Here is a 22,699-nt window from a genome sequence, read left to right as displayed (position 1 = left end):
TTTATCTCAATGTATCTTACAAAGTATCTTTGGTGCAATTGTCAATTAGATCAATTCATTTTTTTCTTTTTCTGGGTGGGTGGAGGATGGGCTGTGGGTGATGGGCATTGAGGAGTGCACTTGCTATGATGAGCCTTGGGTATTGACTGTAACTGAGGAATTACTGAATTCTAATCCAAAAACGAATATTGCGTTGTATGTTAACTAATGAGAATTAAATAAGACTTTGGGGGAAAAAAAGAGGAAAAGCATGAGCAGATGATTTGGTCTAAGTCCTTATAACTCCATTTTGACCCTGCTATCCTGACTCAGACTTTTTATCTTGGAGAACTTTTCTCACACACATGAACAATTTTGTTTTGGTGCTGTGCTTCATAAACATCAAAGTCAGAAATATACCAACATGGGATGTTTGTGGATAAAGTGTTTTACATGGAAAAATAATAAAACATTTCAATCACCTGATCAGCTTAAAACACTATAGCTCAATGTACAGGTTCTAGTTTATCTGAATTTATTTTATAATTAGTAATTTTTTTTCAGGGCCAATTAATTTTTATATAAAGAACTTGATGTTCTATCCACAGAATAATGCATGAAATACAGATTCTGCTTTTTTAAATTTTTAGAAAGGAAATCATATACTAAGATGTTAGAGCAGGGAGATCAATGGTATATGATCTCCCATGGTGGGCAATCCATAATGTGGTACAGACCACCCACATTCAGTTTTCTTTTATAGGAAAAAAAACCCCAAATCTGTATTCTTTTTCCTACTTAGACATCTACTACAGGGGCTCAAATGTAACCCTAATCAAAACAAGAACTTTACTTTTGGAGCACTGTGTGACTTTGGAAAAGATCTACGTCCTACTGAAGGACAGATCTCTGTATGCCTAGCAGCAGAGGCAGGTGTGGAAGTAGACTGTATGATTCAGAGATATAGTGTTTCTGCCTGGTTGATATCCATGCCTTCTCTACTGGGAACAGTTGGTGGTGGGTGGGGTGGTTGCTGAAGGCCTACTTCTTGAGCAGAGTATTTGCTGCATTACCTTCCATCATAAGGCAAAGGAGCACACTCATGTACTGCTGTGTTGGTGATGTCCTGCATAGCTGGTGGTGGACACAGACTTGATTTTTCTTCACTGACTCCACACATTTGCCTGTTTTATGCAAGTTTTTATGGCTGTATAAAGTAAACCAGAATACTTAGTATACAGGTGTGGCTGAGCACCCCCCACTTGACACCCCATCCAGTGTTAAAATGGAGCTTGACATCACATCCTCTGGAGAACTGGCTTTTGCTCTCTCTGTACAATGGGGTAACTAATCTGATCAAGAGACTATGACTGGCCCAGATCACAGGAGGTGGGAAGAATCCAGAGGAGAAGGCTGGGCTCTGCCATTCAAGGCAATGGCTCAAACGTCTCCCATCATGTGTGCTTTATGAATGAGAGAATCTAATACTCTGGAAGGAATCATGCCAGCACTTGCTGTCCATTTGGGGTCATTTTGCTCTCCAAATCCTGACGTGTGCACTGGCATATCCACACTAAAAGGTATGCTCAAGAAAGAGTGGACACTGGGGAAATCACAAGGTGGAAAGAAGAAAGAGGTTACAGAGAGCTCTGCCATGGGGCACCAGCATCCATTTTCATAGCTTCATGCACAAAGACTCAAAGATGGGCAAGGAATTCTTGAAATTCGTAGGATTCTGCTGGACCCAGGGCCATCCTTGGCCCAGCCTCCTGTGTCTAGGAAAGGACTAGGGTCCTGCAGCCCAACTCTGTGGGCACCTGGAATGATGATGAGCTAACTCCCCTTGGTTTAGACAATAGCTACAGAAGAAAGGTTTCTATGTTCTCCCATATAATGTTTTGTTACCAGTGGGTTTCTCCAGAGTTCCATATAATCATAAAGTATCAATTGGCCCTGGTTCTCCATTAATGACTCACTGTGTTCTGAGATATTAGAGAAGTGCTTGAAACTTGTCAGAAGACTTTTAGAAACTAGAGAGGCTTGGAGACTAGGGTTAGTGAGGACTTGGGATAGGGAAGGACATGTCAGAGCACTGTACACTGAGTCTGGATTCCCAATACAATACCAGTCCATGTTGGGCCCCCAGGCTCTTCATTTAGAAATAGGGATCATTGTCCTGGCTGACAGGAGGATGCTTCATGAATCAAGAGTATATACTGTGGATGTACAGACAAAGGGGAATAGCAGAAGCCTGAGATTCTGTGTACAGCCCTGGAGCCTCTAAGTCCTGACCTTTACCCAAGGACCTTAAAGGGCCACTGCTTTCATGTCAGCCACATAAAGGTGCTGATTTTGTTTGGGAGACTTCATGCCTGTGGCTCCAGTGCTAGCCCTGGACACCAGGGAACAGGCAGCCTCCTGTGTCAGTGGTGCCCACTGAGTTTTGCTGGAGGCATGCAGCAAGGAAAAGGTCATGCAGAGGACATTCTGGATTTCCCCTGCCTCAGATACAACAGGAATCTCCTATTACTAGCAGTTACCTCCACAGAGTGAGCCGGTCAAAATCTAGACAGAGGGATCCACAGTCTTTCCATTTATTCATTCAGTAATTACTCTAAGCACTCCTCTTGTGTTAGGGGATCTGGTGGGCCTAAGTGCAAGGCTTACAATGATAAAGTCGTCGTTGCCTGCCAGGTCTTCACAGTCTGGTAGGGAGATGAACAAAGGTATGAAAGATAAGACATGTAAAAATAAAAGGGGGAGGGCAAGAACTTTAATAGTGAAAAGAACAAATGTGCTGTGAGGACAGGCTAGGGAGTCATTGGAGGGTATGGTGAACAAGCTTGGAAAATGCACCTAGTCCCGAAGGATGAATATAGGGCTCAGAGCTAATAACAGGAACCCAGGCTGAGACACGCTTTCTAAGTACGAATAAAGAAGAGACATTTAATTGGGTGATGTTATCACTACTTGTGCATGACATAAACCAGCCCTGGGAGGTATAGATATTATAATTATTTTCTAGTTGTTTTATCTGTAAAGTGAAGGTAGCAAAGAGAACGTAGGGAGAAGGGACACAAAGAGTGATCTATTCCAGTTGATTGTGGTGCAGAGAGGCCCAAGTTATATTAATATGTCGATTTACACAAATTTCATTGTGGCTGTGAAAAAGGGAAGGCCTAGCTTCCAAAGATTAACAAGTCAAGGCCCTTTTAATTTCCCTTTATGGGCAGAAATTAGAGGTCCAGACAAGCCTCCATCTTTCCAAAAACTATTCTCCCTACTAGACTGGTCAAAGGATATGGTGTTATTTGAATATTTTGTTTCAAGGTGTCCTTTAAGACTCCTGTCGAATTACCAGTGAATTACCTCTCCATAACAGGTTGTCCAAGAAATACTATTCCAGGGGTCGTCTGAATATTTGTGACTAGAGCAAGCTATAACATTGTGAGTGTGAGATATGTTTCTTTTTGGAGGTGTATCAAAGCTTGTGGCTGAGAAAAAGGTAAAACTGTCTGGCCTTGTAGAGGTTCTGGTCTGTACATGCAAAATCCAGTTGACTTTTAGTTCGAAACCATCAGGTAAGTTGTTAAGTTTAGTAACACATATAAGAGGTGCTGGAAGAAGCCACCATTGAGGTCTTGGCATAGAAGCCAATGCTCTTGTTCAGTTGGGAAATGTGGGTTAAGATTGGTTCTTTCCATGAACTCTGTCATTACTGCTAAAAGGAATATCCCAGGCTAGGAATGTGAAGTTATCAAATATAGGTGGGTTAAGGAGATGAGCCCAATATGAATATTAGGCTTGGGCTGGACAAATGAGAGCAAGGAGAAGAATCAGGATTACACCTATCGAATTTTTGTTAATGACAGAAATCATGGCCATCAGATGTGAATCTGATGAATCTGTGATTCTGGTGATATCATTGTGTTGTAAGTGAATGCCGGCCTCTTTAGACAAGCATTTAAGGTTTCCCCGTGTTATATCAGGGGCAAGGCCTTGCATTTGTGGAGTGGCTTCATGATGAGGAGTCCATGAAGAGGCTTCTTTCATCTTGAAAAATGGAGGCAGTTGCTGCTCAGTCATTCTCTGGAAGTCCTGCCTCACTGGAAGAAATCCTGGGGGTCTCCACCATGATATGGCAAGACTTCACCAACTGAGAGGAAATCCACAGAAGTCCAGAATCTGAAGAACACAGGTATATCCACTACTCCAGATGAGAAGTTTAGTGGACCCAGTCTATGTGGGCCCACTTTCGGAGGTTTTGCATTGCACCATAGGGTGAGAGGGTTTATCTTATTTTGAAGAATGTCACTCAGCTGCAGTTAATCCTTGAGGATTAAGATTTTAAAAGTTAAGAATAATCATAGTGTGATCAAGAAGGAGGTGAGGTTGTAATGCAGACAGACAGGTGTATCTCCTTATTTTGTTTTTTAAACATGTTTATGAGTGTATTATGTGCTTATTTTACAATTGCTTGGCCTTGTGGATTAGAAGAAATGGGTCTTTCAAACCAAGGCTTAAGTGAAACAACTTAAAAGGGCATGTTGTCCTGTTGTTTTACCCTTTTGTTAAAATTATGTTTATTTAGGGGGGCAAGATGGCAGAGAAGTAGGGAGCTCTGTACATTGCACTCGCCCCCATATCTCACACAGAAAAGATCTGAAGCCATTGGAAACCTTACAGAACCCAAGAGATTGGGAGAAAAAGGATGGAGAATCCACTGAGAAAACCTTCTAATGTGAGTGCGAACTGGGGAAGATAAAATCGGGCAGGGATCGGAGACTCAGAGGGTTGGGGGTGATCCCCTTATGCGGGGAGTGAGAGGGGAAAGAGAGAGTCCAAAACAACTCAAGACACGATCCCAGTCGCTGGGGAACAGAAAAACCTCCACTGGGGCACAGAAGGAACATGCACGCCAAATCCCTGCATGCCAGGTCCCCGCGTGCCAACTCGTCCTGGAGGGGCCATGCGCCGACCACGCCATTGTGCTTCTAGCTGGCTGGACCCCTAGAGGGAAGGCGAAGGGCTTAAAACTGGGAGATTTGCCTGCGAGTTCGTGTTTCGGGTGACTAGACACAGAGGGACCCAGTTTCCCGCTCTCCAGTGGGCCCGGCGCGCCTCCCAGGCAGGCCCCCGTGCTTGCTCGACAACCCGACCTGGAGGAGAAGGGAGCAGCGATTCTGGCTCCACCCCCAGGGCTAGGCAAGAGGCTTGGAATTGCCCTGAGGGGATCGCCTGCGAGGTTGTGTCTATGGCAATTTCAGTGGGGCACACGGACTGAGATTTGGAAACTAGGCATGGCCTGGGTTAAAGAGCGCGACGCACTTTGGCTGCGCCCCTGGCACGGGGAGTTTACACACCCAAAAAAGTAAGGTGCAGTGCTTGGTTCAAGAAGGGACTGGAGCCCCACCACTCTCCTCCCCACAACCGCCAAGGCAGAACTCCTGCGTGACACATTGGATCACACCACGCCCATCCCTGCTAGAGAGCTGCCCTCCTCCTTTTTTTTTTTTTTCCAGAACACTGACCTGATTAACTCTGGTCACTGGCTTGCTTAAACAGTCACATTTAGTCCATTCTGTAGATGTAAATTCTACACCTACCTACCTTATCATCTCCTTCTCTCAAGAGTAATTAGACTATATAGTTTCTCTGGATAACACCAGCATCCTTCTCTCATCTATCCAACCATATTCCATCCTTTAGTTCTTTGAAAAAAGCTTCTTATCCCTTCTGTCTGTTCATTCTATTTCCAATTTTGCCTCATCTCAGCCCTGTCTTCTCTCTCTTTCTCTATGCTCTTCAACCAGCACTGCATGTACTGGCTATTTAATGGTAGCTGGAAAATCTGGTTACATGCTTTAAACCATTCTTTGTCGGTTTTCTTCTTTTTCCTTTTCTTCTTTTTGACCTTTTTATGTATATTTATTTTCTATTATTCGCCTTCCCTCTTCCATCTTTTCTCTTAACTTTTTCATTTTCCCTCTCGGTTTGCATGTTTGTTGGATTTGTCTGTGCGTTTGTGTGCCTCTGCTAGCTGTGTATTTGTCTGTCTGTTTTCCTCTCCAGGGCTACCTCAAGAAACAAGGCAAAGTACACATGGTGGAGAGTCCCAAATATCACTACGAATAGGAAAATAAAATAACCAAGGTCTCAACAAGAGAGACCAAGAGATACCATTCAAAAAACACTCTCTGAAAGGATAGGCCCTGGACAGTCAAAGAGTCTTCTTGGGTACAGAAGCGCTCACAGGTGCAGAGAGCATAACAAGTCTTTAAAACTAACAAGAGACAGAAAGCTAACTAAAATGACGAAATGAAAGAGCTCTCCTCCAAAGAAATTCCAAGAAGAATTGACAGTTAATGAACTGTTCAAAACAGATATAAGCAGTATAACTGAACAAGATTTTAGAACAATAATCATAAAATTAATAGCTGGGCTTGAAAAAAACATAGAAGATATCAAAGAAACTATGGCTATAAACAACATGGAGCATAAAAATAGGCATGATGAATTTAAAAATGCGATAAATGAGATACATAATAAATTGGAGGCGTCCAATGCACCGATTGAAGAGGCAGAAAGGGGAATAAGTGATTTAGAAGACATCATTATAGAAAAAGAATAAACTGAGAAAAAAGAGACAAACTGATCCAGGTACATGAAAAAAGAGTTCAAGAGCTCAGCAGTACAGTCAAACGCAACAATATCTGTATCATAGGAATCCCAGATGAGGAAGAGAGAAGGAAAGGTGCTGAAGGAGTCCTGGAACAAATTATATCAGAGAACTTCCCCAAACTGGGGAGGGAAGTAGACGACGTTGAAATACAAGAGGCACAGAGGACTCCCCACAGACGTAATTTGAACCAATCTTCTGCATGGCATCACAGTAAGAATGGCAAAATATAATGACAAAAAGAGAATTTTGAAAGCAGCTAGGGAGAAAAGGGCCCTAACATACAAACGGAAACCTATCAGAGTGGTGACAGACCTATCTACTGAAACTCGGCAGGCCAGAAGGGAATGGCAGGAAATCTTCACTGTGATGAACAGAAAAAATGTGCAGCCAAGAATCCTCTATCCAGCAAGCCTGTCATTCAAAATAGAAGACAAATTCTTTGAATTTGTCTAAGCCAGCCCTACAAGAAATCCTGAGGGGGACGCTCTGAATGAAATGTTGCAAGGAACAAAGATACCAGAGACACCACCACAAGCATGAACCCCACAAGGGACACAAAGACTCTAAACCCACATATTTCAATAATAACACTGAATGTAAATGGGCTGAATGCTCCAATCAAAATATATAGGGTAGCAGAATGGATAATAAAAACAAAAATCCATCTATATGCTGTCTACAAGAAGTTCATTTTAGACTGGAAGATACCTTCAGATTAAAAGCATGTATAGGAATATTAGGAGGAACTTAACTGAGGACCATGGGGGAGAAGAAGGGGGGAAATGGTGAGGGAAAGGGAGAGNGTGGGGGAAAGGGAGAGAGGCAAACCATGAGAGACTCTTGAATGCTGACAAAAACTGAGGACTGATGGATGTGGGGGGGAGGGGGGATGGGCATGGAGGAGGGCACTTTGGGGATGAGCACTGAGTGTTATGTGGAAACTAATTTGACAATAAACTATTTGTAAAAAAAAAAAGAAAAGAAAAAAGAAAAACCGGACTTTAAATTAAAGACAATAACAAGAGATGAAGAAGGGCATTATATAATAATCACAGGGTCTATCATCAGGAAGAACTAACAATCATAAATATCTAAGCACCAAATATGGAAGCACCTAAATATTTAAAACAATTAATCACAAACAGAAACAATCTTGTAAATACGAATGTGCTAATAGCAGGGGACTTTAATACTCCGCTTACAGCAATGGATAGGTCAACCAGACAGAAAATCACTAAAGAAATAATGGACTTGAAAGACACATTGGACCAGATGGATCTGACGGATATATTTAGAACTTTACATCCTGAGGCCAGGGAATTTACTTTCTTCTCAAGTGCGCATGGCACATTCTCCAAGATAGATCACATACTGGGACATAAAGCAGCCCTCAATAAATATAAAAGAATTGAGATCATACCATGCACACTGTCAGATCATAATGCTTTGAAACTTGAAATCAATCAAGGAAGAAGTCTGGAAAACCTCCAAAAACATGGAGGTTAAAGAACACCTTACTAAAGAATGAATGGGCCAATCAGGCTCTAATTGCCTGAAGAAATTTAAAAATATATGGAAACAAATGAAAATGAAAATACAATAACCCAAAATTTATGGGATGCAGTAAAGGCAGTTCTAAGAGGAAAGTACATTGCACTCCAGGCCTATTTCAAGAAATTAGAAAAAGNCTGTAGCCAGGCTTCTCAAAAAGAAAAGAGAGAGCACCTAAATAGACAAAATCATTAATGAAAATGGATTTATTACAACCAACCCCTCAGAAATTCAAGCAATTATCAGGGAATACTATGAAAAATTATATGCCAAAAAATTGGACAACTAGAAGAAATGGACAAATTCCTAAACACACACCTAAACACACACCAAAATTCACACCAGAAGAGATAGGAAATCTTAACAGACCCATAACTAGTGAAGAAATCGAATCAGTTATCAAAAATCTCCCAACAAATAAGAGCCCTGAACCTGATGGCTTCCCTGGGGAATTCTCCCAGACGTTTAAAACAGAATTAATACCAATTCTTCTCAAGTTATTCCAAAAAATAGTAATCGAAGGAAAACTCCCGTACTCATTTTTGAAGCCAGCATCACTCTGATTCCCAAGCCAGACAGAGATCCAGCAAAAAAAGAGAACTACTGGCCAATACCCTTGATGAATACGGATGCGAAAATCCTCAAGAAGATACTTGCAAATCGAATCCAACAACACATAAAAAGAATTATCCACCAAGATCAGCTGGGATTCATTCCTGGGTTACAGGGATGGTTCTACATTTGCAAATCAATCAATGTGATCCATCACATCAACAAAAGAAAAAATAAAAACCATATGATCCTGTCGATAGATGCAGAAAAAGCATTTGACAAAATACAGCATCCCTTCTTAATAAAGACCCTCAAGAAAGTCGGGATAGAAGGAACTTACCAAACATCATAAAAGCCATCTATGAGAAGCCTTCAGCTAACATCATCCTCAACGGGGAAAAACAGAGCTTTCCCCCTGAGATCAGGAACACGACAAGGATGTGCACTCTCACCACGGTGGTTTCACAAGTGCTGGAAATCCTAGCATCAGCCATCAGGCAACAAAAGGAAATAAAAAGCATCAGAATTGGCAAAGAAGAAGTCAAACTTTCACTTTTCACAGTCGACATGATACTCTACATAGAAAACCTGACAGACTCCACCAGAAGCCTGCTAGTACTAATCCAAGAATTCAGCCAAGTTGCAGGGTACAAAATCAACGTACAGAAATCAGTCGCATTTTTATACACCAATAATGAAGCAACAGAAAGAGAAATCAAGAAACTTATCCCATTCACAATTGCACAAAAAAACATAAAATACCTAGGAATAAATCTAACCAAGGTTGTGGGAGGGGGTAGATGGACATGAAGGAGGGCACTTGTGGAGACGACCACTGAGTGTTATATGGAAACCAACTTGACAATAAACTATTTGTAAATAAATAAATAAATATGTATGAATCTAAAAAATAAATAAATTTCCTGATTGATTTTTTAAAAATTATGTTTATTTATAAATAAATATATTTATACATTAATTTACTTATAAACAAACATTTATATATTTATTTATAAATGAACATATACATTTATTTATTGAATTAATTATTTAAGTATTAGCTTTAACAAAAATGCATTTTTATTTTTTATATCTTTTTAACATATCTCTTACATTTTTTATATAGGGAGTTACTTATTTCCATTAGCCTTAATTGCATTTAGCAAAATTTTAACTCTTGGAAATCTTAGTCTCCAGTGAAAACTAAGTAGTAAACAATTGTGACCTGTCTGTTACATCAAAAAATGTTTTAGGTGGTCAACTTATAAATCCATTAAGCATAAAGCATGTTTTTTTAATGGATTAAATATTTTTAGTGGGTTTTCTTTTTGCCATAAGAAGTCAAAAGCATCAACCTATATTTAGTAAGCAGTGCTTCAGCATTCCATTTGATTTGGAAGAGGCCTAATGAGCTTAATTCAATTTATCTTTTAAGCAAAATGTTCAAGTTTTAGGTTACCAAAGACCCTGAAAGCCACTTTAACAATTACCCATGAAAGCTATGAGACAGACAAAGTTAACTATTACTTTAATTCATCCTTTTGCTAACAAATTAGAACAGAGATAACAGGAGCTTATTTGACCTTAAGTAAACCTTTGCAGAAAAAAGTTTTATACTTTAAAAGAGGATGCTTATCTTAATAATATTTTATCTGTGTCCCCTTAAAAATTTACTATTGCAAATTTTTCCCATGGAACCAGTGAGGAAATCTGAGGTCTAAGGGAGAATTTTTTGCTTTTCAACAATGTGAGGAGGAGGAGCTAATGCTACCTGAGTCGGTGAAGAGCGAGATATGCTTGGAGCACCTCAGGCAGCACAGAAATGGGAGGAAGGGATAGGGAAGGCATAAAAGGTGATGTGCTGACCACCAAGCAGCCTAAAGGCAGGCAAAGGCACCGAGGCAGAGAAAAGAGTTCACATGGTCCTAAAGCCTGTCAACACAGATAGATGAGCAGATACCTATTTTTGTTTTGGTTTGGTTTGGTTTTCACTAGTGGAATTAGGCAGTCCATGTTGGGCCAGAGAAGACAGGGAAGTTCCCTGAAACACAAGGAATTTTGGCAGCTGCTTGGGAATATTCCTTAAAGTCTTCATCCTGAGGTAGACTAGCCAGAGACCATTGGCTCTAATCATCATAGTCATTAATCCAGGAAAAGAATGAGGGGGAAGCCCCCACATATAGTTAGAGCAACCGAAGTGTATAGGGAGAAACAGTGAGAGAGTTAGAGTCACCTATATTAGGGATGGCCTGTGTAAAATGCACCACATTATTTCAGTGCATTGTTTTACTGACAATGTTTGGAAGCCAGGCTTTTTGCCTTGGTTGGGAATACTGCCCCGTACCAGATGCATAGCATGAGCCACGCAAGCATGATGAAACTATTGGGCACAGACAGCATACTGGGGTGGGGTCAAAATGATGCTCATAAGAGAGCCCCAATCTCAGGCACACGTGGAATTAAGTACCACAAATATTTTTTAAGCCGATTATAAAAGGGCTGTGATGAACATACAGCTGAACTGATTTTTGCAATTCTTTTACACTTGGAAAGAGCAGGCCTTCATGGATGTATTGCCCATCTTGCCTGACAACAGGAAACAGCTGGAATTTACAGGCCTTATGGGCTTCCTTAACATAGGGACATTGGGGCGAGGACATTATCAGAACTGGTGGATGAGGTTTTTAGAAGCTCAATATGGCCCCACCCTTTTGAGGGAGAGGGAGTATCTTTTGACTGTAAAGGCCCCAAAGGCACAGGCTGACTATAAAAAAGCTCAGGATTTTCCTCTATTTGGGGTAATTTACATCCTTATATAATCCTGAAATGAAGGGGAGAGGGGCACTATGGACAAGGGACCAAGTGAGGATTAACTCAGGGGGAATGTTAGCCCCCTCAGAATGCTGAACTTTTAACGTTTTCCCTACTTGTTCCCAAATATCAAGACCACAAGTTCCTTGTTTTGAGAACCAAGGGCAGTGTTGCTGGATAATCATTGATAATTTAAGGAGTGCTTTCTGATTGAGGATAGTGTCAGCCACCTTTTCTGTTTTCTTTTTCTTTTTTTTTTACACTGTTTAATTTATTTCTGAGAGAGAGAGACAGCATGAGCAAGGGTCAGAGAGAGAGGGAGATACAGAATCTGAAACAGACTCCAGGCTCTGAGCTAGCTGTCAGCACAGAGCCCAATGTGGGGCTCGAACCCACAACCGTGAGATCATGACCTGAGTCGAAGTCAGACGCTTTACCAACTGAGCCACCCAGGCACCCCTTAGCCACCTTTTCCAATGACTGTAAAAGTGTAATGTATTGTTCCTGTTTGGGGATACGGAGTCTTCCATAATGAATCTCTTAAAAGTTCTGCGGCAGAGAATACTAATAGAGTTTCATTTTATCACTTACCTTTTCCCCTTTGCTTCATTGTTTCTTCAATTCCACATATGAGTGAAATTATTGAATGATATATGTCTTTTTCTGACTGACTTATTTCACTTAGCATACTATCTAGTTCCATCCATGTCCTTGTGAATGGAAACGTTTCATTCCTTCTTTTGGCTGTATATATCCATTTATATATCCATATATATATCTATATATTCATATATATTTAATCCATATATATGTATCATGTATGTATCCATGTATATCTATATCCAAATATATACATATATATCCATATACATCCATGTATATATCCATATATATGCATATATATGTATCCATCTATCTATATCTATCCATATATATCTATCCATATATATATATCCATATATATACATATCCATGTGTGTGTGTATATACATCCATTTATAGAACATGAATGGAGGTAGAAAGTATAATGTTGAGTGAAATAAGCCAATCAGAAAAGGACAAATACCATCCAACAATTTTACTCATATGTGGAATTGAAGTAACAAACAAGCAAATGGAAAAAAATGAGAGAGAGGGAGAGAGAAAGAGAGATAACTGACAATCAAAAAACAGACTCTTAAGATTAGAGAATAATCTGACAGTACCAGTGGTGGATGGAGGGGTTGGTGAAATCGGTGATGGGGTTTAACTGTGTACTTGTCATAATTAGCACAGATCAATATATGGAATTATAGACCTGAAAGTAATATGGAAAAAAAAGAAAATTAACTGAGAACCTATCCAATTATTTACTAGGTGAATTGCATGAAAACTGAGAAATGGAACTCTTGCCATGCCTGCTGTGGGTTAAGAGCTACCTTGGAGGAAGTTACAGTATCCTCTAAGGCTCATAGCACAGAGACTCCTCCTCATGTGGCCTCCTCCTGCTACCTTGCATGCAGAAATATTTAGCAGGAATTGTGCAGGCATTTAAGAAAAATCAGAAGGACAATATTTTAGATAGATAAAAGAGGCTTTGCAATGGAAGGTCAGTGGGAAACACTCCGTGCATGCCATCATAGGCCTGTACTTGTGACCCTCTTTACCCACCTCCAGTACAGGTTCATTTTGTATGAACTCCTTTAACCACCACCCATCCTTGCTCTGGGCCCAGTACTATAGCTTTATTAGTGACCATGACAAAACATGACCTGTGCCATGTGGAGATAACTTCCAATGAAGAGGACAGAAGTGAAAGGGGGGTCCATGTGCAGCGATGGTGGAAAAGAGCAACGGACCATTTAAAATAGAGACTTGCACATCAGAGGNTATTTATTTATTTATATAAATTATATAAATATATATTTATATGTTTATTTATATAAATTTATATAAATATATAAATATAAATATTTATTTATATATTTAATATACATATTTTTAATTAATTATATATAATATATAGTTTTAATTAATATATATATTAATAGTTTATTGTCAAGTTGGTTTCCATATAACACCCAGTGCTCGTCCCAACGCCCTCCTCCNCTGTACCAGTTTACATTCCCACCAACAGTGTAGGAGGGTACCGTTTCTCCACATCCTCGCCAGCATCTACAGTCCTCTGATTTGCTCATTTTAGCGAGTCTGACCGGCGTGAGGTGGTATCTCAGTGTGGTTTTGATTTGTATTTCCCTGATGAGGAGAAATGTGTTTCATGTGTCTGTTGGCCATAAATGGACTAAATGCCCCAATCAAAAGACATAGGGTAGCAGAATGGATAAAAAAACAAAATCCATCTATTTGCTGTCTACAAGAAACTCATTTTAGACTGGAGGACACCTTCAAATAGAAAGTAAGGGGATGGAGAAATATCTATCATTCCACTGGAAGGCAAAAGAAAGCTGGAGTAGCTATACTTATATCAGACAAACTGGACTTTAAAGACCGTAAAAAGGGATGAAGAAGGGCATTATATAACAATTACAGGGTCTATCTATCAGGAAGAGCTAACAATTATAAATGTCTATGCACCAAATATGGGAGCACCTAAATATATATAAAACAATCACAAACAGAAACAATTTTATGGATAAGAATGTGCTAATAGCAGGGGACTTTAATACTCCACTTACAGCAATGGATAGGTCAAATAGACAGAAAATCACTAAAGACACAATGGACTTGAATGACACATTGGACCAGATGGATTTGACAGGTATATTTAGAACTCTACATGCTAAGGCCATGGAATTCACTTTCTTCTCAAGTGCACATGGCACATTCTCCAAGGGAAAACTATATTTTTATATTGAACAAAAGGTGTGTGATAATCTCATCTGTGTACTTATTACTAGAACAAATAATTCAGCTGGAGTGGACCAGGGATCTGTCCGGCATTTTTCACACCAATTATAGCATTTTGGCAGAAATCTTCTAGTCCTCTTTAATTGTTCCAAGGGCTTCTCTAACTCTGTGACAATCAAATCATTCTCTTTGGAAACCTCCAGTGTGTCATCTTCCTTATCGACTTTTTCTTCTTTGTTTATGAAGCAGCTTAACCAAACCAGGATACAATTGCCAGCAGCTTTCTGTATTATTTGGAAAGACAAAATAAGGATAAGGAAGAAAATAAAAATCCTGGCATTCAAAGACAATCACAGCCTAAACTATTTTTCTACACATGAGCATTTTTTTTCACAGATTGGAATCATGATGTGAATTTGGTTATTTGATTGGGTAAACTGTTTATTTGTTTTTGTTTTGTTTTCATTTTAACTGAGGTACCTCTACTCCATATCTTAAAATATCAATTTATATTGGCTTTCAATTTTTTTTACTCTACTCATCATAGGGAAAAAACTTCACCTGCTGACAGTGCTCTAAATAGTACACAGAAATGAGAACAACAAGTAACCATAGAAGGAGGGGTGCTTTCAAAATTTTCCTTTAAAAAATCATAACAGAGTGGATGCACCATTTGCATTCCAAACCACAGTGCAAGAGTGTTCCCTTTCTCCATATCTCACAAACAACTGTTGCTTCTTGTGTTGTTAATTTTAGCCACTCTAACAGGTGTGAGGTGGTCTCCTAATGGTTTTGGTTTGCATTCCCTAAAGAACAATGATGTTGAGCATCTTTCCATGTGTCTGTTAGCCATCTGGAAGTCTTCTTTGGGAAAGTGTCTATTCATGTCTTCTGCCCAGTTCATAACCGGGCTGTTTGTTTTTGGGGTGTTGAGTTTGATAAGTCATTTCTAGATTTTGGATCCTAGCCCTTTATCAGATATGTCGCTTGGAAATATCTTCTCCCATTCTGTATGCTGCTTTGAATTTTGTTGACTGCTTCCTTCACTGTGCAGGAGCCTTTTACCTTGATGAGAATATTACACAGTCATCAAAAAGCATGGATTCTTGCCATTTGTAACTCCATGGATGGAACTAGAAAGTATTATGCTAAGCGAAATGAGTCCATCTACAAAGAAAAACATCATGTCTTTTTATATGTAGAATTTTATATGTAGGATTTAACATATGGGAAGGTGTGGAAGAAAAGAAAGGGTGTCTCTTAATGATAGAGAACAAACTGAGGGTTGATGGACAGAGATGGATGAGAGATGGGCTAGAGTGATGGGTATTAAGGAGGGTACCTGTGGTGAGCACTGGGTGTTATATGTAAGTGACAAATACTGAATTCTACTTCTGCAACTAACATGCTAACTAACTAGCATTTAAATTTAAAAAAATAAAAAAAATCTTAACAGCCCACTCACTTGTTCATGGTCGATTAAAGGGTTTTTTTAAAAAAAAATTTTAATGTTTTATTTATTTCTAGGAGAGAGAGAGAGAGACAGCGTGAGCAGGGGAGGGCCAGAGAGAGAGGGAGTCACAGACTGAAACAGGCTCCAGGCTCTGAGCTGGCAGTCAGCACAGAGCCCGACGCGGGGCCCGAACCCACGAACCATGAGATCATGACCTAAGCGAAAGTCGGACGCTTAACCGACTAAGCCACCCAGGCGCCCCTAAAGGGTTTTGACAGTGTGAGATATTCTGTCTAAACATCATTTTATATGGCTGTATTATGGTCCTCCTGCCAGAGGAAAGGGTTCCTCTCTTTCTGAGGAAGTGTCCCATTCAGGGCTCTTAGTGTCAAAGCAGAGAAGATACATGTTTACATGAATTCTTTGTGTAAATCTCTACTCACTGTCTTTGATTTCTAGAAGCAGACCCCTCCCCACCAGAATAAAACTGATGACCGCTGAAATTGTGAAATCCCCCTCCAGTAACAAGTTGAGGTCCCTCTCACTATTGAAAACTGAGTGCCCTTCACTTGTGGGGATGAGCACTGGGTGTTATATGGAAACAAACTTGACAATAAACTATTTGGAAAGAAAGAAAGAAAGAAAGAAAGAAAGAAAGAAAGAAAGAACGAAAGAAAGAAAGAAAGAAAGAAAGAACGAAAGAAAGAAAGAAAGAAAGAAAGAACGAAAGAAAGAAAGAAAGAAAGAAAGAACGAAAGAAAGAAAGAAAGAAAGAAAGAACGAAAGAAAGAAAGAAAGAAAGAAAGAACGAAAGAAAGAAAGAAAGAAAGAAAGAACGAAAGAAAGAAAGAAAGAAAGAAAGAACGAAAGAAAGAAAGAAAGAAAGAAAGAAAGAGAAAAGAAAAGAAAAATGAGTGCCCTTATCTCTAATGGACAAAAAGGGATCTAGTTTCATGGGTTTGTTGAAATAATTTTGCTGGTTTGGTGCATGAGAAATTATACCAACTCCATTGTCCTATGTTCACTTTTCTAATGATGAGTGAGGCTGGAAGTTCATCACTTACAGCCATTTCCAAAATGTCACTCTTCTCAGTTCTGGGGTGAAACAGCTGAAAGTACTCTCCTGGACTTCCTCAGCGGACACAGACAGTGGTCCATGTCCAGCCAGTAAACTTCACTCTTTGTGAAACCACTAAGCTGTCAGTGACTGACTTCTAACCAGCAGAACATACTTGGAGTGATGGGAGGTCAGTTTCAAGATTTCATGACACAAATTCTATCACTTTCTTCTTCTGTTTATTCCATCTCTCTATATTTCTCTCTGCTTCTCTTTATCTCTCCATCCTTCTCTCTCTCTCTCTCTCTCTCTCTCCCTCTGCTTTCTGTCCTCATTTGCTCCTTCTCTCTCTCCTCTACCCATGGAAATGGGGGATCTAGCACTTAAGTCAGGGGCTACCGTATGAAAACCCTGTAGAGGAGAGAAAGAAATAGGTTCCCGGATCAAAAGATTGAAATAGGTTCTCACTTCAACCTGAATTCTGACATTGCCCATGTGAGTGGGCTTGGGAGAAAAATTTTCACCCTGTTGAGTCTCCTTTGAGACCACAACTCTGGCTTCATAGAGACTTGAGGCAGTGTCACACAGCTACGCTGTGCCTGGATTCCTCTGCCACAAAAATTTGTGAGTTATTAAACATTTGTAGTTTTAAGAGTCAAGGTATTTGGATAATCCTGTCGGAGAGGAATGAATAACTTAACAGTCTACTAGGTTCCAGCATCTGGTCTATGCTCTGGCTCCTCCCTGCTGCCTCTTCTCTCCTAGGAACCCGCAGCCACATTTTCCACCTTTCTAATGTTTCTAATAGACAGACTCAATTCTGTCTCCTAGTCTCTGCACCAGCTGTATCTTCACCCTGACACACTGCAGTCATGTGCAGTGTAGTTCCCTTTTGTTATGCTGGTCCCAGCAAAATTCACCTCACTGAGGCCTCTCATGCTCTCCAGTGACTCCCCAGCCTGTCTCCATGGCACACTCGTTCTTTTCACTTCTTTTCTTTTCTTCACATGTCTTGTCTTTCATATCATTGTCCATCTCCGCTCCAGACTGTGAAGACCTGGCAGGCAGAGACCACTTTGTCATTGTAAGCCTTGCTTACAATCTGGCCCACCAGATCCCCAAGCACAAGGTGAGTGCTTGGAGCAGTTACTGAATGAATGAAGTAGAAGGACCATGGAGCCCTCCATCTAGATTTTGACCAGTTTAATCTGTGGAGATAACTGCTAGTAATGGGAGATTCCTGTTGTATCTGAGGCAGGGGAAATCCAGAATGTCCTCTGCATGACCTTTTCCTTGTTGCATTCCTCCAGCAAAACTCAATGGGCACCACTGACACAGGAGGCTGCCTGTTCCCTGGTGTCCAGCGCTAGCACTGGAGCCACAGGCATGAAGACCCCCAAACAAAACCAGCACCTTTATGTGGCTGACATGAAGGCAGTGACCCTTTAAGGTCCTTGGGTAAAGGTCAGGACTTAGAGGCTCCAGGGCTGTGAACAGGATCTCAGGCTTCTGCCATTCCCCTTTGTCTGTCCATCCCCAGTGTATATTCTGGCATCTTTATGAGGCATCCTCCTGTCAGCCAGGACAATGACCCCCTATTTCCAAATGAAGACCCTGGGGGTGCATCAAGGACTGGTATTATGCTTAGACGCTAGACTCAGTGTACAGTGCTCTGACATGTCCTTCCCTATCCCAAGTCCTCACCAACCCTAGTCCCCAAGCCTCTCTAGGCTCTCAAAGATGTCCAGAAAGTATAAAGCATTTCTCTAATATCTCAGAACACAATGAATCACTGTTGGAGAGCCAAGGCCATTCGACCCTTTATGATTATATAGAACTCTGGAGAAACCCACTGGTAACACAACACACTACAGGAGCACATTGAGCCCTTTCTTCTGTAGCTATTGTCTAACCTAAGGGGATTTAACTCATCATAATTCCAGGTGCCCAAGAGTTGGACTGCAATATCCTAGTCCCTTCCTCTAGAGACTGGGCCAAGTACTGCCCTGGGTCCAGCAGAAACCAACGAACATTAGGAAATCCTTGCCCATCTTTGGGTCTTTGAACAGGCAGCTATGAAAATGGATGCTGCTGCTCCATGGCAGAGCTCTCTCTAACCTTTCTACTTCCTCTTTTGTCACTTCCCTAGTGTCTGCTCTTTCTTGAACACACTGTCAGTATGTGTGTACCAGTGCAAGTGTGGGGATTTGGATAGCAAAATGGCCCCAAATAGAAAGCAAGTGGGCAGGATTCTTCCCAGAATATTAGAGTCTCTCATTTATAAAGCAAACTTGATGGGAGGGGTTTGGGCCATAGCCTAAAAAAGGCAGAGCCCAGCCTTCTCCTCTGGACTCTTCCCACCTTCTGTGATCTGGGCCAGTCCTAGTCTCTTGACCAGATCAGTCACCCCACTGTACAGTGAGACCAGGGATGCATAACTACAAAAGCCAGTTCCCCAGAGAATGTGATGTCAGGCTCCATTAACCCTGGATAGTGTGACTGATGGGATGTTCAGCCAAATCTGTATACTAAGTATACTGGTTTACTTTTGACAGGCCTAAAAACCTGCAAAAAACAGGAAAGTGTTTGGAACCAATGAAAAAAAATCTGTGTCCACCACCAGGTACCCAGGACATCACTAACCCAACAGTGCATGAGTGTGCTCCCTGTTTTATGAGGCAAGGTAATGCAGTAAAGACTATTCAAGAAGTATATCTTGGCCAACAGACACATGAAACGATGCTCAGCATCCCTCCTCATCAGGGAAATACAAATCAAAACCACACTGAGATACCACCTCACGGTGGTATCTTNGTAAAAAAAAAAAAAAGTATATCTTAAACAACCATCCCACCACACTACCACTTACTGTTCCCAGTAGATAAGATATGGATATCAACCATACAGAAGCATTATTTCTCAGAATCAGTCTACTTCCACACCTGCCTCTCCTGCTAGGCATACAGAGATCTGTCCTCAGGACATAGATCCTTTCCAAAGTCACACACCTGTAGTAGATGTCAAAGTAACAGTAACACAAACAAGCCACAGATGGTCTTCTTCTTCACACAAATGAGACACAGACGTGGCTAGTCTATAACTGATTATGGATTGCCCACCAAGGGAGATCACATATCATTGATCTCCCTGCTCTAACATTTCAGTATTACATTCATGCATGTAAAGCCCATTTGCTGAGAAGGTTAGGGCACAAAAATACTCAAAGATGAAAATATCAGAGTCGAATCTGAAGACTTACCAGGAGCAAGAGCCTACGTTGTGAGTCACAACTATGTCTGTCCACAGAAAGGAAGAGCTTGAAAGCTGGTGATTGCTTGACACATTCCTGAACTTATTGCAGTTGGGGTGCATTAACTTGGCCTACAGAATCCTGGGTATCCCCAGGGGATGTTCTACTTCTGTTCAGCCACAGGTCTTTCCTATTCCTGGGACACCAAATTGTGCTGGTAACATTATTTCCAGCTACATTCTGTTCTCATCTTAGATGAAGAGCTTTAGCCTTCAGTGAATCCTTTTCAATTCCCTTACATCCTAACTGTGTGTTCACTGTGAGACATTCAGGGCCAGAGTCTGGCAGCCTTTTTCTCCCATTTAATTGTGGAGTCATGCCAAGTTCCCATATGTTTGGAATTGCTTGAGGAACAAACAGGTGCCCTTGGGGTGTCTGCCAGATCTATCTTGAGAACAGAAAGTATTGGGGACTTGAATGCGTTAAGCACAAAAGGATTGCTTGTGGGTAGGGACAGGTAATATTCGGAGACAGTGGCCTTAGTTCTGTGTGGCAAATGCTGATGGAGATGAGACCTTCAGAGACAGAGTAAGAAATTTAAAAAAAAAGAAAAGAAAAGAAAAGAAAAGAAAAAGTCACACAGATAGAACTAATTAACTCTGAGTGAGCATACACGAAGGGTGTTTTCTATCCCCTTAACAACTAATTTCTGATATCAGGGGAATAATGTTGCCCTCCTAAAATCTTGGGACATTGAAGTCTTTTTTTTTTTCTTAAATAGTTTATTATCAAGTTGGTTTCCATATAACGTCCCGTGCTCATTCCAATAAGTGCCCTCCTCCATGGCCATCACCCCTCTTCCCCTCCCCCCCCCACATCAGCCCTCGGTTTGTTCTCAGCATTCGAGAGTCTCTCATGGTTTGCCTCCCTCCCTCTCTCCCACTATTTCTCCCTTCTTCTCCCCCATGGTCCTCCGTTAAGTTCCTCCTAATCCACCTATACGTACAAACATATGGTATCTGTCCTTCTCTGCCTGACTTATTTCGCTCAGCATAACACCCTCAAGTTCCACCCATGTTTCTACACATGGCCAGATTTCATTCTTTCTCATTGCCATGTAGTATTCCATTGTATAGATGAACCACATCTTCTTGATTCACTCGTCAGTTGATGGACACTTACGCTCTTTCCATGTTTTGGCTATTATTGAGAGTGCTGCAATGAACATTGGGGTATATGTGCTGCTATGCATCCATACTCCTGTATCCCTTGGGTAAATTCCTAGTAGTGCTATTGCTGGGTCATAGGGGAGTTCTATTGTTAATTTTTTGAGAAACCTCCACACTGTTTTCCAGAGGGGCTGCAAGAAGTCTTATGTTTGTGCAGTGACCTTATCTGTGTTCTGTGCCCCTGTCATAGACTGTCTACACATCCTGCTTTCGGATCCTCTAAGGTTGCCGCATGCCTAGTCCATTTCCACGTAGGTGAATGTGAAAGAAACTACTCAAAACCTAAAAAATCAGAACCGTTTCCCACAGACTTGGGCACCCATCCATATGGAGACTCTTTGCTCCAAATTGTACTGCTTTCACCCCGTCAGGAAAAGCTGCAAAGCTGGCAAGTGCCCCAAGCCCTCCTACACTGCTTGAGGTTAATTGTAGCATTTCTTTGCTACTTTAGGATTCCCAGCTGTAGCTAAAATGTATTCCATTTCTCTATAGCCCACAGGTTTTCCAAAGCCCTAGGACACCAAGCTTCCCTGGGGATTTGTGCCAGTCATTTCATTCACAGCTTTATTCCATTATCACCTGACACAAAAAATTTGGACCCAAGTGCATCCCTTCCAGTTCCCTTATTTTTTTTTTCTAAACAGGTTTTCCTGTCGGGCTCTCCTGTTGAGAGTCTGAGCCTGGAAGTATTTCTCTCCAATTTTTATTGTGGAGTCCTGGTAAGTTCCCCGAAGTCCAGGAGAACGTGGGCAATGGGTTCTCCATGGGCTCACCTGTGAGACCTGTCTAGGCAACAGAAGACAAAAAGCCTTGGAAAGGGGCCAGTGTTATTGGGAGGGAGCCATCCTCACTTCTGTGCAAGGGGAGATGGAGATCAGAGGTCCAAGTCAGGAACCATGTGACTGTTAGTCAGAGAGTGTCCAGCATTCATAACCAGCTAACACATGGTGATTCCTAAGGATATATTTCCCTACTTTATGAAGATCTCTGCACTTGGCAGGGTTCTGTTGGCCTGAGTGGGGTTGGTTACCCTGATCTCACTGGCCCCTGTGAGGTTCCTGCAATCTGAGATCAAAGTTTGAGCATGAGCATAGTTCTTTCCCAGATGGTCAGGGCAGAGAGTCCATTCGAGGACTCTGGGACCAGAATCCAACTCCACAGACATGGCTGCCAGCGAGCACAGAGAAGCCAACATTCAAATTAGATCATGAGTGTCTCTACCCACTGAATAGAAGAGGAAGTCAAGAGATAGAAGCCTTCCTTCCCTATCAAGGTCAGGACACTATGT

General features: G+C 41.1%; 1 protein-coding gene and 1 non-coding gene across 2 annotated transcripts in view; one reads left to right on the top strand and one right to left on the bottom strand.

Moving 5' to 3' along the window:
• The first annotated feature begins 2,647 nt into the window (after positions 1 to 2,647).
• The window catches only part of LOC144224108 (uncharacterized), a 36,737-nt gene continuing 16,685 nt past the window's right edge, over positions 2,648 to 22,699 (top strand). The window contains exons 1-3 of the mRNA XM_077754940.1: positions 2,648 to 2,705; positions 3,456 to 3,560; positions 17,979 to 18,061. Of these exons, the coding sequence (XP_077611066.1) occupies positions 2,648 to 2,705; positions 3,456 to 3,560; positions 17,979 to 18,061 (246 nt within the window). The remainder of the gene's footprint in view (positions 2,706 to 3,455; positions 3,561 to 17,978; positions 18,062 to 22,699) is intronic.
• Positions 11,947 to 12,030, bottom strand: TRNAR-UCG (transfer RNA arginine (anticodon UCG)). The gene has a single exon. It is a non-coding gene; the product is annotated as a tRNA-Arg (tRNA).

The sequence above is a fragment of the Crocuta crocuta genome, unplaced genomic scaffold, assembly GCF_008692635.1.
Source record: "Crocuta crocuta isolate KB4526 unplaced genomic scaffold, BGI_CrCroc_1.0 scaffold242, whole genome shotgun sequence".
Lineage (NCBI taxonomy): Eukaryota > Metazoa > Chordata > Mammalia > Carnivora > Hyaenidae > Crocuta > Crocuta crocuta.
Note: the sequence above shows the minus strand (reverse complement) of the source record. Positions and strands in the feature narration are given on the sequence as shown.